Below are 18479 nucleotides of genomic sequence, written 5' to 3'. Positions count from 1 at the left end.
CTTACCCTCTCCGTTGATGTCGATCTTCTCGAATATGAGCGACACAATCTCCTCTGGGGTGACATCCTGGTTCCGCGTGATGTCCTGGATTGCCTGAGAGAGAGAGAGAGGAGAGAGGAGAGAGGAGAGAGAGAGAGAGAGAGAGAGAGAGAGAGAGACATTTCTTAATTGCTTGAATGCAATTCTTGAAACAATGATGTCGATATTCAAAACAGTTGATAAAAGACACAGAAATCCCTAAAAACTGCAAATACATAAATCAAAATAACATATTGCCTAAAAATCTATTATTACAACCACAAATATCTATTGGAAAAGGCTAGCAAAATAAAGTGTTAGTTTGTCTTTAAAAACATTCCACCATCGTCATAGATTTATTTTCAATCACTAGGGGCCCTATTCAATCCGCATCATGGAAATTCAGCTTTACAGCAGGAGACTGCATTCACGACAAGAGCTGCTTGTTAGGGGTGTGCCGAGTACTTGGACAAAACAAGTATCATAACGGATATGCTGAATTTTTGGAATACGATTATGACAAGTATTTTTTGTATTATCCGTGATCGGAAAAAAACGAATTTCAGCTGCCAGCACACATCTCTCTTTCACTCAGTGTGAAGCGCTGTGTGCTCTAAACAACTATTGGCTAGTTCTTCTGCTTGTAAAGAAACGGGCGAGGTATCGGTTGAGCCTGCTGCAACGAGATTGGATTAGAACAAGCCGCTCTCCCTCTGCTCTCATTTCCTCAGACAGACACCTATCACTCAGCCACTCATCTCAGGGCACAAGTCTCCCCTTCTCCAAACATCATGTATGAATCAGAATCCGTTGCTAGTCATTGTTGTTCAATCTAGTTATTTTCTGTAGACTTTGCTGAGGCCATAGGGTTGTTTTTGTCTGTCTACTTGGCATTGTTTAGTAGCCCTCCTTTGTCTGTCTGTATAATTATTCTATTGTTGACAATGTCTGTTGTTACGTCTTGATCCAAGTCCATGCTTCTTGCTATTATTATTTATTCTCGCCCAGGCATGTTTACTGAGCTACAGATCATTAGAAAATAAAATAACAAATGTAGTTTATTTTGATTGATCAAATGTTGTGGCATAATTGTCAGGAGAGAAATTTTGCTCCTCTCTAAAGTGAACCCATATATGGGTAAAGTTAATTATCCTACCTTCATCTAAATCTGTCTGGAGTAAATGCAGGCAGTAGTAGCCAGCCATGCATTAGTCTATTTACTGTATTAGCCTATTTCGTTGATAATTGAATAGGACTAAGTAAGTAAATAGCCCTAACGTGCATTTTCATCTGTCAGGGTCATTTACGTGTGAATGAGTGAAGGAACATAACAATGTGATCTGAGTGATAGCGGAGTAATGCGCACTTGAGGTATAGGCTTTACCGGCATTTAAAGCACACTTCCGGGTTTTCCGACCACGAGTAAATCCGATTACAAGTATCAAGTGTGATAAACGGTTACGATTGCGAATACAAGTATGACAAAATCGGCACACCCCGACTGCTTACGTTGGCTCAATGGGAAATGACCTCTACATTTCTCCAGTGGAATCTGTAAGACTTAAGCTTTACAGTTTGAATAGAGCCATTGATCATGATGAACAAAATTATAATTACATGAAACATTATATCCAACATAATTATTTATTTTATCTTTGATAAAAAAGACAAAAATAAACACAAACAGCATGACAACAGCACAACCACAACACCTGATACACACCACAACATGCCCTGTCCATGAAGGTAGAAAAACACACAGTAGCCTCCCCTTTCCATACAGATAAAAAAACATTAGGAACACCTTCCTATTATTGAGGTGCACCCCCTTTGGCCCTCAGAACAGAATCAATTCGTCGGGCATGGACTGAAAGGTGTCGAAAGTGTTCCACAGGGATGCTGGCCCATGTTGACTCCATTGCTTCCCCAGTTGTGTTAAGTTGGCTGGATGTCCATTGGGTGGTGGACCATTCTAGATATACACAGGAAACTGTGGAGCGTGAAAAACCCAGCAGCGTTGTAGTTCTTGACACAAATAGGTGCGCCTGACACCTAAACTCAGCAAAAAAAGAAACGTCCCTTTTTCAGGACCCTGTCTTTCAAATAATTCATAAAAAATCAAAATAACTTCACAGATCTTCATTGTAAAGGGTTTAAACACTGTTTCCCATGCTTGTTCAATGAATCATAAACAATTAATGAACATGCCCCTGTGGAACGGTCGTTAAGACACTAACAGCTGACAGACGGTAGGCATTTAAGGTCACAGTTATGAAAACTTAGGACACCCAAAGAGGCCTTTCTACTGACTCTGAAAAACACCTAAAGAAAGATGCCCATGGTCCCTGCTCATCTGCGTGAACATGCCTTAGGCATGCTGCAAGGAGGCATGAGGACTGCAGATTTGGCCAGGGCAATAAATTGCAATGTCGGTACTGTGAGACGCCTAAGACAGCGCTACAGGGACGTGCTTAATGGGATTCAATCCCATTGAGCACATCTGGGACCTGTTGGATCGGAGGGTGAGGGCTAGGGCCATTCCCCCCAGAAATGTACGGGAACTTGCAGGTGCCTTGGTGGAAGAGTGGGGTAACATCTCACTGCAAGAACTGGCAAATCTGGTGCAGTCCATGAGGAGGAGATGCACTGCAGTACTTAATGCAGCTGGTGGCTGACTGTTACTGTTACAGCTGACTGTTACTTTTGATTTTGACCCCCCCTTTGTTCAGGGACACATTCCATTTCTGTTAGTCACATGTCTGTGGAACTTGTTCAGTTTATGTCTCAGTTGTTGAATCTTATGTTCATACAAATATTTGCACATGTTACGTTTGCTGAAAATAAATGCAGTTGACAGTGAGAGGACGTTTCTTTTTTTGCTCAGTTTACTACCATACCCCTTTCAAAGGCACTTAAATATTTTGTCTTGCCCATTCACCCTCTGAAAGAGCACTCAGTGTACATATAAAATTCAAACACCATTATGTCTGTTAGGAAATGTCACACTCCTCAAGATGGTCAATGTAAGGTTTCCAGATTTTATCATACATTTATTTTTTTCATTCATTTTATAAAACACATAATCTAATGGAAAGAATTCAGAAAGCATTCCTACCCCTTGACTTATTCCATATTTTGTTGTGTTACTGCGTGAATTCAAAACTGATTAAATAGATTTTTGTTGTGTCACCCATCGACACACAACACCCCATAATGACAAAGTAAAAACATGTATTTTTAAATGTTTTAATGAAATACAGAAATATCTCTTTTACATAAGTATTCCCACCCCTAAGTCAGTACATAGAAGCCCCTTTGGCACTGACTACAGCTGTGAGTCTGTCACGTTCTTTGTAATAATGATCGGACCAAGGCGCAGCGTGAGTAGTGTGCCACATAATTTATTAGAAAGTGAAACTTAGAAAAATTACAAAACAATAAAGAATGAACGAACCGTGACGACAATGCAACTACACATAAACACAATATCCCATAACCCACAGGTGGAAAACATGCTACTTAAGTATGATCCCCAATTAGAGACAACGATTACCAGCTGCCTCTAATTGGGAATCATACAAATCACCCAAACATAGAAAAACTAAACTAGAACCCCACATAGAAAATATAAACTACATTAACCCCCCAGTCACGCCCTGACCTACTCTACCATAGAAAATAAGAGCTCTCTATGGTCAGGACGTGACAGTACCCAATACCCCCCCCCCCCCCCAAAGGTGCGGACTCCGACCGCAAAACCTGAAACAAAAAGGGAGGGTTAGGGGGGCTGTCTAGCGGCGGTGGTGGCTCTGGTGCGGGGCAAAGTACTGGCTCATCCCGCGGATCCGCCAGCATCGGTGGTGGCTCTGCTGCGGGATGAAGAACCCGCTCATCCCACAGATCCACCAGTATCGGGGGCGGCTCTGGTGCGGGCCAAAGAACCCGCTCATCCTGCGGATCCAGCCATGGACCCAGGCTGAACACTGTGCCTGAACTGGGCACCAATGCAGAAGAAGACTCTGGCCTTGAAGCTGGAGGTCCCGGACCGTGGGCCGTCTCAGGAGGTCCCGGACCGTGGGCCGTCTCAGGAGGTTCCGGACTGTGGACCGTCTCAGGAGGCTCCGGACTGTGGACCGTCGTTGGAGGTTCCGGACTGTGAAACGTCGCCGGAAGCTCTGGACTGGGAATCGTCGCCGGAAGCTCTGGACTGGGGACCGTCGCTGGAAGCTCTGGACTGGGGACCGTCGCTGGAAGCTCTGGAACGGGAAGGCGCACTGGAGGCCTGATGCATGGGGCCGGCACAGGTGGCGCCAGACTGGTAACACGCACCTTAGGGCGAGTGCGGGGAGCAGGCACAGGACATACCTGACTGAGGACACGCACTTCAGGAAGAGTGCGAGGAAGAGGCACAGGACGTACTGGACTGGGAATGCGCACTGGAGGCCCACTGCGTGGAGCCGGTACAGGTGGCACCAGACTGGTGACACGCACTTCAGGGCGAGTGCGGGGAGCAGGCACAGGACGCACTGGGCTGTGGAGGCGCACTGGAGACCTGGTGCGTAAAACCGGCACAGGTGGCGCCGGACTGGTGACACGCACCTCAGGGCGAGTGCGGGGAGCAGGCACAGGACGTACCTGACTGGGGACACGCACTTCAGGAAGAGTGCGAGGAGCAGACACAGGACGTACTGGGCTGTGGAGGCGCACTGGAGACCTGGTGCGTAGAACCGGTGCAGGATATACTGGACCGTGGAGGCGCACCGGAGGTCTGGAGCGTAGAGCCGGCACAACCCGTCCTGGCTGGATGCTCACTTTCGCACGGCCAGTGCGAGGAGCTGGCAAAGAACGCACCGGGCTGTGGATGTGCACTGGAGACACATTGCATATCTCCGCAAAACATGGTGCCTGACTAGTCCCACGCTCCTCACGGCGACTGTCTTGCTCCAGACACCAAACCATCCACTCTACCTCATCACTCCCCTCAACTATCTCACAATACTCCTCGCTCACTCTCTCCCAATATTCCTCTTCGCTCTCCGACTCGCCCCTCGCCGACCACTCCATGTGCCCCCCCCAAAAAAACATTTGTGCTGTCTCTCAGGCTTCCGTTGTGGTTGCGAACCCCAGAGTCGTCGTTGATCCTCCTTCGCTGCCTCCGCCTGCTTCCATGCCAGGCTCTTGTCTCCTGCCATGATCTCCTCCCACGTCCAGGAAGTCCTCTACTCCCTTCTCTCCCGTGCCCAGGATCCCTGCTCCTCCTGGTCACGCTGCTTGGTCCTGGTATGATGGGATATTCTGTCACGTTCTTTGTAATAATGATCGGACCAAGGCGCAGAGTGAGTAGCGTACCACATAATTTATTAGAAAGTGAAACTTAGAAAAATTACAAAACAATAAAGAATAAATGAACCGTGATGACAATGCAACTACACATAAACACAATATCCCATAACCCACAGGTGGAAAACATGCTACTTAAGTATGATCTCCAATTAGAGACAACGATTACCAGCTGCCTCTAATTGGGAATCATACAAATCACCCAAACATAGAAAAACTAAACTAGATGAACCCCCCAGTCACGCCCTGACCTACTCTACCATAGAAAATAAGAGCTCTCTATGGTCAGGACGTGACAGAGTCTTTCTTGGTAAGTCTCTAAGAACTTTGCATACTTGGATTGTACAATATTTGCATATTATTAAAAAAAATCTTCAAGCTCTGTCAAGTTGGTTGTTGATCATTGCTAGACAGCCATTTTGAAATCTTGCTATAGATTTTCAAGCCGATTTAAGTAAAAACTGTAACTCGGCCACTCAGGAACATTCAATGTCGTCTTGGTGAGCAACTCCAGTGTATATTTGACCTTGTGTTTTAGGTTATTGTCCTGCGGAAAGGTGAATTTGTCTCCCAGTGTCTGTTGGAAAGCAGATGTAGCCAGGTTTTTATCTATGATTTTGCCTGTGCTTAGCTCTATTCCATTTATTTTTACCCTAAAAAAACTCCTTAGTCCTTGCCGATGACAAGCATACCCATAAAATGATGCAGCCACCACCATGCTTGAGAATATAAAGAGTGCTACTCTATGATGTGCTGTGTTTGCCCGAGACATAGCGCTTTGTATTTAGGACATGAAGTTAATTTCTTTGCAACATTTTCAGCAATTTAATTTCAGTGTCTTAATGAATGTTTTGAAATATTTTTATTCTGTACAGGCTTCCTTTTTTCACTCTGTCATTTACAGTATGTTAGTATTGTGGAGTAACTACAATGTTGTTGATCCATCCTCAGTTTTCTCCTATCACAGCCATTCAACTCTGTTAAGGTTTTAAAGTCGCCATTGGCCTCATGGTGAAATCCCTAAGCAGTTTCCTTCCTCTCAGGCAACTGAGTTAGGAAGGATGCCTGTATATTTGCAGTTACTGGGTGTATTGATACACCATCCAAAGTGTGATTAAGAACTTTACCATTCTCAAAGGGATACTCAATGTCTGCTTTTTTTTACCCATCTACCCAACCTGGTCTCAAAGCATTTGGTATTATTCTGTATGTAAATCCAGTATCCATTTAGTATATGTTACGTTTCGTATGGAATGTATTCATTTGTGGATGTCCATCACCAATTTCGTATGATATGTTATGAATTACAATTCATATTATATGTTACTAATTTACAAAAACGTACAATATGTTACGAATTTGCAAAATATACAATATGTTATGAATTTGAAAAACATATGATATGTTACAAATTGTTGCGAGGTGGCTAACATTAGCTAGCTGGTTAACGTTAACTAGGCTAGGAGTTAGGGTTAAGGTTAGTAGTTAGGTTAAAGGGTTAAGGTTAGGGTTAGGGAAAGGGTTAGCTAAAAGGGTTAAGGTAAGGGTTAGGGGAAGGGTTAGCTAACATACTAAGTATACATAACAAAAAATATAAATGCAACATGCAACAATTTCAAAGATTTTACTGTTACACTTCATAGAAGAAAATCAGTCAATTGAAATACATTCATTAGGTCTATTCTATGGATTTCACATTCACTAGGCCTAATCTATGGATTTCACATGACTGGGCACTGGTGCAGCCATGGGTGGGCCTGGGAGGGAATAGCCCCCCTCCTCAGACGATCCCGCAGGTGAAGAAGCCGGATGTGGAGGTCCTGGTTACATGTGGTCTGCGGTTGTGAAGCCGGTTGGATGTACTACCAAATTCTCTAAAACAACAATGGAGGTGGCTTATGGTAGAGAAATTAACATTAAATTCCCTAGCAACAGCTCTGTTGGACATTCCTGCAGTCCGAATGCCAATTGCACACTCCCTCAAAACTTGGGACATCTGTTGCATTGTGTTGTGTGACAAAACTGCACATTTTAGAGTGGCCTTTTATTGTCCCCAGCACAAGGTGCACCTGTGTAATGATCATGCTGTTTAATCAGCTTCTTGACATACCACACCTGTCAGGTGGATAGATTCACTTCACAATTTGTGAACAAAATTTGAGCAAAATAAGGTTTTTGTGCATATGGATAATTTCGAGGATCTTTTATTTCAGCTCATGAAAAATGTGACCAACACTTTACATGTTGTGTTAATATTTTTGTTCAGTATAGTTGAAAAGTTGCTAATTAGCTAAAATGCTAAAGTTGTCCATTAAGCGAGTCAAACTCACAACCTTTGAGTTGCTAGACGATATACAAATTGGCTTAATTATTTATTTACTAACTAACTAAATAATGACACATAATTACATAACAAACAAACAGTAGATATATGGGTTACTACATGATACAAAGAAAAAGTCCCTAGCGGACGAAGCCAATATGATGGCTTGGTAGACATAGGAAAAGGGTGGGGACTGAGAAAGAGCAGAAAAGACAAAATGGATTCACTACACACAGTGGATATTATATTAATTGAAATGCTAATCCTTTCCACATGAATGGCCGCTCATTCGAGAATAATTGCAATGTATATATTTATGTTGTCTTCTCTGTTGGAATCGCCTGTCCGTCTGCTGGAGAGTCAGTTCATCAGAGAGCCTCTGGTTAATTTCCCCAGAAGTCACAATGTCCTTAGTGTTTGTTGCTTTCCCCGCGGCTCTGGATAGTGTCTGTTGTAATGGATACATCAGGCGTACCATGTTTTTAGGATAGATGTTTTGGCGGTTGTCGGTATTCTCGTACTAGATTTACGTAATTTCCAGCTGCATACTAGTTATTATAAGTCTAAGACATCCAATCTGGAACTGAGTGAGTAATATTTAGTCTGAAGCTATATTTTATTTCCAAACGCTAAGAAGAAAAATACATTACAATACTTCATAAGGAATGAATGCTAAGTTAAGGCTACCAAGCTTGATACAACTTCAATTAGCACTGACGTCAAGTGAGAGGTGTCAAAGCCCTTCAGCCCAACAATGGCAGGAGAGTCGCACAGTCTACTCTGACCAAATGGAGAGGCCTTCGAAGCTGCTTCCCGCTGTTCAGAGGTAATTAAAATACAGTACCCTGTGTATGTAAAGAATGATAAGACACGAAAAGAGCACAAAAGCAAGTTCCTTATGGAAAATCAAGAGACACTTTTTGCTGACTATTATAAAAATGGGAACATCAGCAACCTCATCCTCCACACAGACCATCCCCTGGCATGGCACAGTGCTATATTAGCACACTACCCCTCTGTTAAGAGGGGGGGTGTTAACGAGTGGTGGAAACTCAGGATACTAGACAACGAGGACTCTGAGTCAGCTAATATACATCTCCATAACTCTGGAACAGTATTGGTACAAGGCAACCACAAACAGTTTCAGCTGGACTTTCACCTAATCAAAGAATTAGCTCAGCAGGAGAAGCTCTCCCTTGAGAAAGATAACCCCACCCCGAGCGGGTCAGACCAGATCTCTTCATTATATAACCCCACAGACAAGCAACCCCAAGCGGAAAGTCAACCTCCCAGCACAGAGTACTACTCCCTCATTGAAATGAAGGATAAATTCATCCAGCTGGAGGCAAGGCAGGTGGAGCTGGAACAGCAGGTGATTACATGCCAGTCAGCACAGACCCAGACAACAGTCCAGCACAAAAACACCCCCTTAACCAGACCCGGAGAGCTGGAAGTGGAGAGAGACATATCTGCACTCTGGACTGTGGTGAGACAAGTTCAACAGGAGAAAAAGCAGGAGCAAGAGGAGAACAGAGCACTAGAGGAGAGGATCAGACTGCTGGAGGAGAGGTTGAGGGGGATGGCGTGTGACAGAGAACAACCCACTAGAGAGGTGGCCACCCTCGCAGAGAAGCCAGCAGAACAGCCAACCTCAGCTCCTGACAAAAGTCTAAACACCACAGCAGAACAGTCCACCCCAGACCCTGATCATAGCGTCGACATCACAGCGGGACAGACAAATGAAGAACCCCAAGCCCAGGGTCTCACCCCCTCTGAGCACCCCCCTGATAGCCCTCCTGATATCCCCCCCATACCCACTGAGGACATACACAAGACACAGATTGTACTCCTTATGGACTCAAACGGGAAATATATACCAGAAACACAGTGTGTCTAAACTCTGGTGTCCAAACACCCAGCGCGCCCTAGACCTTCTGTCTGAGGACCAACCAGGTTCACCTAGCCACATAATAATACACACAGGCACAAACGACCTGAGAACACAGCTGGAAAGGGTGGCAACAACACTCAAGGGAGTGATTGAAAAAGCTTCTTCTACTTTCCCCAATGCACCTGTGGTTATATCAACCCTGCTACCATGAAAAGACTTCCACCCACCCCCGGACCTACACATAGAGGACCCACGCCGAGAGGACAACATCCAGACCACAACACCACCAGCCACATACACAACCCCACCCCAACCAATCAACACCCCCCCACGTCAACCATGCCCACACCCCATTTAGGCCACCTCAGATCAGACCTATTCCCCTCCAGCCCACCCCATGCACCCCACCCCCGCAAAGAGGGCCTCAACATGGAAGTCACACATACGCCCAGGAGAACAGGCCCAAACCCCACTCTTACACTTGCCCAAGCCAGTGGCATGTACCAGATGCTCAGCAGGCTCTGCTCATACTTGTAGAGTTCTGTCCTACTATCCAGTTCTGCACCTAAACAATTTGAACTTCTACTTTTAAAAATCCATCTCTCCAAAAACAAGTCTCTCACCGTTGCCGCCTGCTATAGACCACCCTCTGCCCCCAGCTGGGCTCTGGACACCATATGTGAACTGATTGCCCCCCATCTATCTTCAGAGCTCGTGCTGTTAGGTGACCTAAACTGGGACATGCTTAACACCCCAGCCATCCTACAATCTAAGCTTGATGCCCTCAATCTCACACAAATTATCAATGAACCTACCAGGTACCACCCCAAAGCCGTAAACACGGGCACCCTCATAGATATCATCATAACCAACTTGCCCTCTAAATACACCTCTGCTGTTTTCAAACAAGATCTCAGCGATCACTGCCTCATTGCCTGCATCCATAATGGGTCAGCGGTCAAACGACCGACCTCCACTCATCACTGTCAAACGCTCCCTGAAACATTTCAGCGAGCAAACCTTTCTAATCGACCTGGCCCGGGTATCCTGGAAGGATATTGACCTCGCCCCGTCAGTAGAGGATGCCTGGTTATTTTTTTTAAATGCCTTCCTCACCATCTTAAATAAGCATGCCCCATTCAAGAAATTTAGAACCAGGAACAGATATAGCCCTTGGTTCTCTCCAGACCTGACTGCCCTTAACCAACACAAAAACATCCTGTGGCGTTCTGCATTAGTATTGAACAGCCCCCGTGATATGCAACTTTTCAGGGAAGTTAGAAACCAATATACACAGGCAGTTAGAAAAGCCAAGGCTAGCTTTTTCAAGCAGAAATTTGCTTCCTGCAACACAAACTCAAAAGAGTTCTGGGACACTGTAAAGTCCATGGAGAATAAGAACACCTCCTCCCAGCTGCCCACTGCACTGAGGATAGGAAACTCTGTCACCATCGATAAATCCACTATAATTGAGAATTTCAATAAGCATTTTTCTACGGCTGGCCATGCTTTCCACCTGGCTACCCCTACACGGTCAACAGCACTGCACCCCCCACAGCTACTCGCCCAAGCCTTCCCCATTTCTACTTTTCCCAAATCCAGTCAGCTGATGTTCTGAAAGAGCTGCAAAATCTGGACTCCTAAAAATCAGCCGGGCTAGACAATCTGGACCCTTTCTTTCTAAAATGATCTGCCAAAATTGTTGCAACCCCTATTACTAGCCTGTTCAACCTCTCTTTCGTGTCGTCTGAGATTCCAAAAGATTGGAAAGCAGCTGCTGTCATCCCCCTCTTCAAAGGAGGGGACACTCTTGACCCAAACTGCTACAGACCTACAGTGAGGGAAAAAAGTATTTGATCCCCTGCTGATTTTGTACGTTTGCCCACTTACAAAGAAATGATCAGTCTATAATTTGAATAGTAGGTTCATTTGAACAGTGAGAGACAGAATAACAACAAAATCCAGAAAAACGCATATCAAAAATGTTATAAAATGATTTGCATTTTAATGAGGGAAATAAGTATTTGACCCCTCTGCAAAACATGACTTAGTACTTGGTGGCAAAACCCTTGTTGGCAATAACAGAGGTCAGACGTTTCTTGTAGTTGGCCACCAGGTTTGCACACATCTCAGGAGGGATTTTGTCCCACTCCTCTTTGCAGATCTTCTCCAAGTCATTAAGGTTTCGAGGCTGACGTTTGGCAACTCGAACCTTCAGCTCCATCCACAGATTTTCTATGGGATTAAGGTCTGGAGACTGGCTAAGCCACTCCAGGACCTTAATGTGCTTCATCTTGAGCCACTCCTTTGTTGCCTTGGCCGTGTGTTTTGGGTCATTGTCATGCTGGAATACCCATCCACGACCCATTTTCAATGCCTTGGCTGAGGGGAGGAGGTTCTCACCCAAGATTTGATGGTACATGGCCCCGTCCATTGTCAAAATCAGCAGGTGATCAAATACTTTTTTCCCCCAATGTATATCTATCCTACCCTGCCATTCTAAGGTCTTCGAAAGCCAAGTCAACAAACAGATTACCGACCATTTCAAATCCCACCGCACCTTCTCCGCTATGCAATCTGGTTTCAGAGCTGGTCATGGGTGCACCTCAGTCACGCTCAAGGTCCTAATCATCTCCAATCCAAAGTTAAATCTAGAATTGGCTTCCTATTTCGCAACAAAGCATCCTTCACTCATGCTGCCAAACATACCCTCGTAAAACTGACTATCCTACCAATCTTCGACTTCGGCGATGTCATTTACAAAATAGCCTCCAATACCCTACTCAAACTGGATGCAGTCTATCACAGTGCCATCCGTTTTGTCACCAAAGCCCCATATACTACCCACCACTGCGACCTGTACGCTCTCGTTGGTTTGCCCTCGCTTCATACTCGTCGCCAAACCCACTGGCTCCAGGTCATCTACAAGACCCTGCTAGGTAAAGTCCCCCCTTATCTCCGCTCACTGGTCACCATAGCAGCACCCACCTGTAGCACGCGCTCCAGCAGGTATATCTCTCTGGTCACCCCCAAAGCCAATTCCTCCTTCGGCCGTCTCTCCTTCCAGTTCTCTGCTGCCAATGACTGGAACGAACTACAAAAATCTCTGAAACTGGAAACACTTATCTCCCTCACTAGCTTTAAGCACCAGCTGTCAGAGCAGCTCACAGATCACTGCGCCTGTACATAGCCCATCTATAATTTAGCCCAAACAACTACCTCTTCCCCTACTGTATTTATTTATTTTGCTCCTTTGCACCCCATTATTTCTATTTCTACTTTGCACTTTCTACCACTACAAATCCACCGTTCCAGTGTTTTACTTGCTGTAATGTACTTACTTTGCCACCATGGCCTTTTTTGCCTTTACCTCCCTTATCTCACCTCATTTGCTCACATTGTATATAGACTTATTTTTCTACTGTATTATTGACTTTATGTTTGTTTTACTCCATGTGTAACTCTGTGTTGTTGTATGTGTCGAACTGCTTTGCTTTATCTTGGCCAGGTCGCAATTGTAAATGAGAACTTGTTCTCAACTTGCCTACCTGGTTAAATAAAGGTGAAATAAATAAAATAAAATAAACACTTACTGGCCTGAGGCCAAACCACACGACCAACAACATTGGACACTTTATGGAACACAAAGCCTTCACGATCTCATCCTAGAATATCCAAGGCCTGAGGTCATCTGCCTTTGGCCTAAAGAGCATGAACCTGGAAATCGGAAATACAGACATTGTCATCCTACAAGAAACATGGTATAGAGGAGACGGACCCACTGGTTGCCTTCTAGGTTACAGAGAGCTGGTAGTCCCATCCAACAAACTACCAGGTGTGAAACAGGGAAGGGACTCAGGGGGTATGCTAATTTGGTACAGAGCATCTCTTGGCAGTAGTACTTTAGACTACTTTATCACTGACCTCAACCCAGTCTCTCAGAGCGTTCACAGTCATCCCACTGACACACCTATCAGATCACAGCAAAATCACAGTTTACTTGAACAGAGCAATACTCAATCATGAGGCATCAAAGCCAAAGGAACTGAGTAATATTAATAAATGCTATAGATGGAAGGAACATAGTGTGGAAAACCTACCAAAAAACAATTAGGCAAACAACAAATGTAATCCCTTTTAGACAACTTCCTGGACAAAACATTCCATTGTAATAGTGAAGGTGTAAATTTGGAAGTAGAAAACCTAAACAGTATATTTGACCTCTCAGCTTTCCTATCAAATCTAAAAATTTCAAACAGAACACCAAAGAAAATGACCAATGACAAATGGTATGATGAAGAATGCAAAAACCTAAGAAAGAAATTGAGAAACCTTTCCAACTAAAAACATAGACACCCAGAAAACCTGAGTCTACGCTTTCACTATGGTGAATCACTAAAACAATACAGAAATACACTTCAGAAAAAGAAGGAACAGCCCCGTCACAAATCAGCTCAACGTAATAGAAGAATCCATTGACTCTAACCACTTCTGGCAAAAAAACACTAAACAAACAACAACAAAAATAATTATCTATCCAAAATGGAGATATATGGGTAAACTATTCTTCAATCTTTTGGGCTCTATTAAAAAGAACAAACAGCAAGATCATAAACATGATCAAATACAAATCTTAGAATTAAGTATTAAAGACTACCAGAACTCACTAGATTCTCCAATTACATTGAAGGAACTACAGGGCAAAATAAAAACTCTCCAACCCAAAAAGGCCTGTGGTGTTGATGGTATCCTCAATGAAATGATCAAATATACAGACAACAAATTCCAATTGGCAATACTAAAAATCTTTAACATCATCCTTAGCTCTGGCATCTTCCCCAACATTTGGAACCAAGGACTGATAACCCCAATCCATAAAAGTGGAGACAAATTTGACCCCAATAACTACCGTGGGATATGCGTCAACAGCAACCTTGGGAAAATCCTCTGCATTATCATTATCAGCAGACTGGTACATTTCCTCAGTGAAAACAATGTACTGAGCAAATGTCAAATTGGCTTTTTACCAAATTATCATACGACAAGCCATGTATTCACCCTGCACACCCTAAAGACAAAGTCTTCTCATGCTTTGTTGATTTTTTAAAAAAAAGCCTTTGACTCAATTTGGCATGAGGGTCTGCTATACAAATTGATGGAAAGTGGTGTTGGGGGAAAAACACACAACATTATAAAATCCATGTACACAAACAACAAGTGTGCGGTTAAAATAGGCAAAAAACACACACATTTCTTCCCACGGGGCTGTGGGGTGAGACAGGGATGCAGCTTAAGCCCCAATGAATTAGCGAGGGCACTAGAACAGTCTGCAGCACCCGGCCTCACCCTACTAGAATCTGAAGTCAAATGTCTACTGTTTGCTGATGACCTGGTGCTTCTGTCACCAATCAAGGAGGGCCTACAGCAGCACCTAGTTCTTCTGCACAGATTCTGCCAGACCTGGGCCCTGACAGTAAATCTCAGTAAAGGTCCAGTCGCCAGGACCACAAATACAAATTAGATCTAGACACCGTTGCCCTAGAGCACACAAAAAAATATACATACCTTGGCCTAAACATCAGCGCCACAGGTAACTTCCACAAAGCTGTGAACGATCTGAGAGACAAGGCAAGAAGGGCATTCTATGCCATCAAAACGAACATAAAATTCTACATACCAATTAGGATCTGGCTAAAAATACTTGAATCAGTTATAGAACCCATTGCCCTTTATGGTTTTGAGGTCTGGTGTCCATTCACCAACCAAGAATTCACAAAATGGGACAAACACCAAATTGAGACTCTGCATACAGAATTCTGAAAAAATATTCTCTGTGTACAACGTAAAACACCAAATAATGCATGCAGAACAGAATTAGGCCAATATCCGCTAATTATCAAAATCCAGAAAAGAGATGTTAAATTCTACAACCACATATAAGGAAGCGATTCACAAACCGTCCGTAACAAAACCATTATATAGACAGATGAACCTGGAGAAAAGTCCCCTAAGCAAGCTGATTCTGGGGCTCTGTTCACAACCACAAACAGTCCCCACAGAGCCCCAGGACAGCAACACAATTAGACCCAACCAAATCATGAGAAAACAAAAAGATAATTACTTGACACATTGGAAAGAATTACGTGCTCTCACCACTGGTGTCCCCCAGGGCTCAGTTCTAGGCCCTCTCCTATTCTCGCTATACACCAAGTCACTTGGCTCTGTCACATGGTCTCTCCTATCATTGCTACGCAGATGACACACAATTAATCTTCTCCTTTCCCCCTTCTGATAATCAGGTGGCGAATCGCATCTCTGCATGTCTGGCAGACATATCAGTGTGGATGACGGATCACCACCTCAAGCTGAACCTCGGCAAGACGGAGCTGCTCTTCCTCCCGGGGAAGGACTGCCCGTTCCATGATCTCGCCATCACGGTTGACAACTCCATTGTGTCCTCCTCCCAGAGTGCTAAGAGCCTTGGCGTGATCCTGGACAACACCCTGTCGTTCTCCGCTAACATCAAGGCGGTGACCCGATCCTGTAGGTTCATGCTCTACAACATTCGTAGAGTACGACCCTGCCTCACACAGGAAGCGGCGCAGGTCCTAATCCAGGCACTTGTCATCTCCCGTCTGGATTACTGCAACTCGCTGTTGGCGGGGCTCCCTGCCTGTGCTATCAAACCCCTCCAACTCATCCAGAACGCCGCAGCCCGTCTGGTGTTCAACTTTCCTAAGTTCTCTCACGTCACCCCGCTCCTCCGCACACTCCACTGGCTTCCAGTTGAAGCTCGCATCTGCTACAAGACCATGGTGCTTGCCTACGGAGCTGTGAGGGGAACGGCACCTCCGTACCTTCAGGCTCTGATCAGTCCCTACACCCAAAGAAGGGCACTGCGTTCATCCACCTCTGGCCTGCTCGCCTCCCTACCTTTGCAGAAGCACAGTTCCCGCTCAGCCCAGTCAAAACTGTTCGCTGCTCTGGCACCCCAATGGTGGAACAAGCTCCCTCACGACGCCAGGACAGTGGAGTCAATCACCACCTTCCGGAGACACCTGAAACCCCACCTCTTTAAGGAATACCTGGGATAGGATTAAGTAATCCTTCTAACCCCACCCTACCCTCCCCCCCCAAAAAAGATATAGATGTACTATTGTAAAGTGATTGTTCCACTGGATATCATAAGGTGAATGCACCAATTTGTAAGTCGCTCTGGATAAGAGCGTCTGCTAAATGACGTAAATGTAAACAAGAAAACAGAGCAAACTAGAATGCTATTTGGCCCTAAACAGAGAGTACACAGTGGCAGAATACCTGACCACTGTGACTGACCCAAACTTAAGGAAAGCTTTGACTATACAGACTCAGTGAGCATAGCCTTGCTATTGAGAAAGACTGCCGTAGGCAGACCTGGCTCTCAAGAGAAGACATTGCTATGTGCACACTGCCCACAAAATGAGGTGGAAACTGAGCTGAACTTCCTAACCTCCTGCCAAATGTATGATCATATTAGAGATATATAGTTCCCTCAGATTACACAGATCCACAAAGAATTTGAAAACAAAACTCCCATATCTACTGGGTGAAATACCTCAGTGTGCCATCACAACAGCAAGATTTGTGACCATAAGAAAAGGGCAACCAGTGAATATCAACCACCATTGTAAATACAACCCATATGTATGTTTATTTATTTTCCCTTTTGTACTTTAACCATTTGCACATCGTTACAACACTGTATATATACATAATATGACATTTGTAATGTCTTTATTCTTTTGGAACTTCCGTGAGAGTACTGTTCATTTTATTGTTGATTTCACTTTTGTTTATTATCTACTTCACTTGCTTTGGCAATGTTAACATATGTTTCCCATGCCAATAAAGCCCCTTGAATTGAATTGAGTGAGAGAGGTGGGGAGCCATGATATACACCCCAAAGGGCCATGTCATGACACACCCTACTTTTGATTTTGTGTTAAGTAACCATCTGTCTTATGTAACCATACGAAACGTAATATATCATACTAAATTGAGTTTCACGGATTTACATTTACTATGTTACGTCCAGTCTCTATGAGACCAGGCTGATCTACCAATAGGTGCATTGGAAAACCTCTCTGGTCTTTGTGGTTGATTCTGTGTTTCAAATTCACTGTTTATCTGAGGGACCTTTCAGATAAATGTATGTATGTGGTACAGAGATGAGGTAGTCATTCAAAAAGCATGTACCGTAATTTCCGGACTATAAGCCGCAACTTTTTTCCCAGGCTTTGAACCTCGCGGCTTAAACAATGACGCGGCTAATATATGGATTTTTTCCGCTTTCACATTTTTTTTACCAAAAAAACACATTCTGTGACGTGCTCAGTTTTTTGCCGGCATGAAGCTTTCATTAGACCAATGAAATTGCCGAACGGGTTAAGGTCAAACAACTTTTTTTGTTTACTGTTTAGATTAAATTGAGCGCTCTCAAACTTCCCATCATTCTGATTACGGTAGTCATTTTGTCACCCTGATTCCTGGGGGTACAACAAAGTATTTGCAGCCACTCGACATCAGTGTAAATCGTGCATTTAAGGTGGCGCTCCGTGTTCAGTGGGAGGCTTGGATGACAAGTGGGGAGAAATCCTTCACTAAAACGGGCCGCATGCGAAGAGCAACTTATGGTCAAGTCTGCCAGTGGGTCCTGACAGCGTGGAGCATTGTCAAAAAATCCACTATCATCAACAGGTTTTGAAAGGCTGGACTGCTGCGTGTTGAAGAGGGCTCAGCGGGGGATTTGCTTCCGGATGAAAGTGACGAGAGTGACAATGAAAACGATCCAATATCGGATGAAGCAATTCTGAGGCTATTCAACTCCGACACCGAAGGAGATGGTTTCAGTGCACAGGAGGAGGAAGA

General features: G+C 44.3%; 1 protein-coding gene across 1 annotated transcript in view; it reads right to left on the bottom strand.

Annotated features, from left to right (window-relative positions):
- guca1d (guanylate cyclase activator 1d) overlaps positions 1–18479 on the bottom strand; it is a 45164-nt gene that overhangs the window by 2586 nt on the left and 24099 nt on the right. The window contains exon 3 of the mRNA XM_082974373.1: positions 6–93. Coding sequence (XP_082830499.1) covers positions 6–93 — 88 coding nt within the window. The remainder of the gene's footprint in view (positions 1–5; positions 94–18479) is intronic.

The sequence above is a fragment of the Salmo salar genome, chromosome 04 (genome assembly GCF_965601325.2).
Source record: "Salmo salar chromosome 04, fSalSal1, whole genome shotgun sequence".
In the NCBI taxonomy this organism is placed as follows: Eukaryota; Metazoa; Chordata; class Actinopteri; order Salmoniformes; family Salmonidae; genus Salmo; species Salmo salar.
Note: the sequence above shows the minus strand (reverse complement) of the source record. Positions and strands in the feature narration are given on the sequence as shown.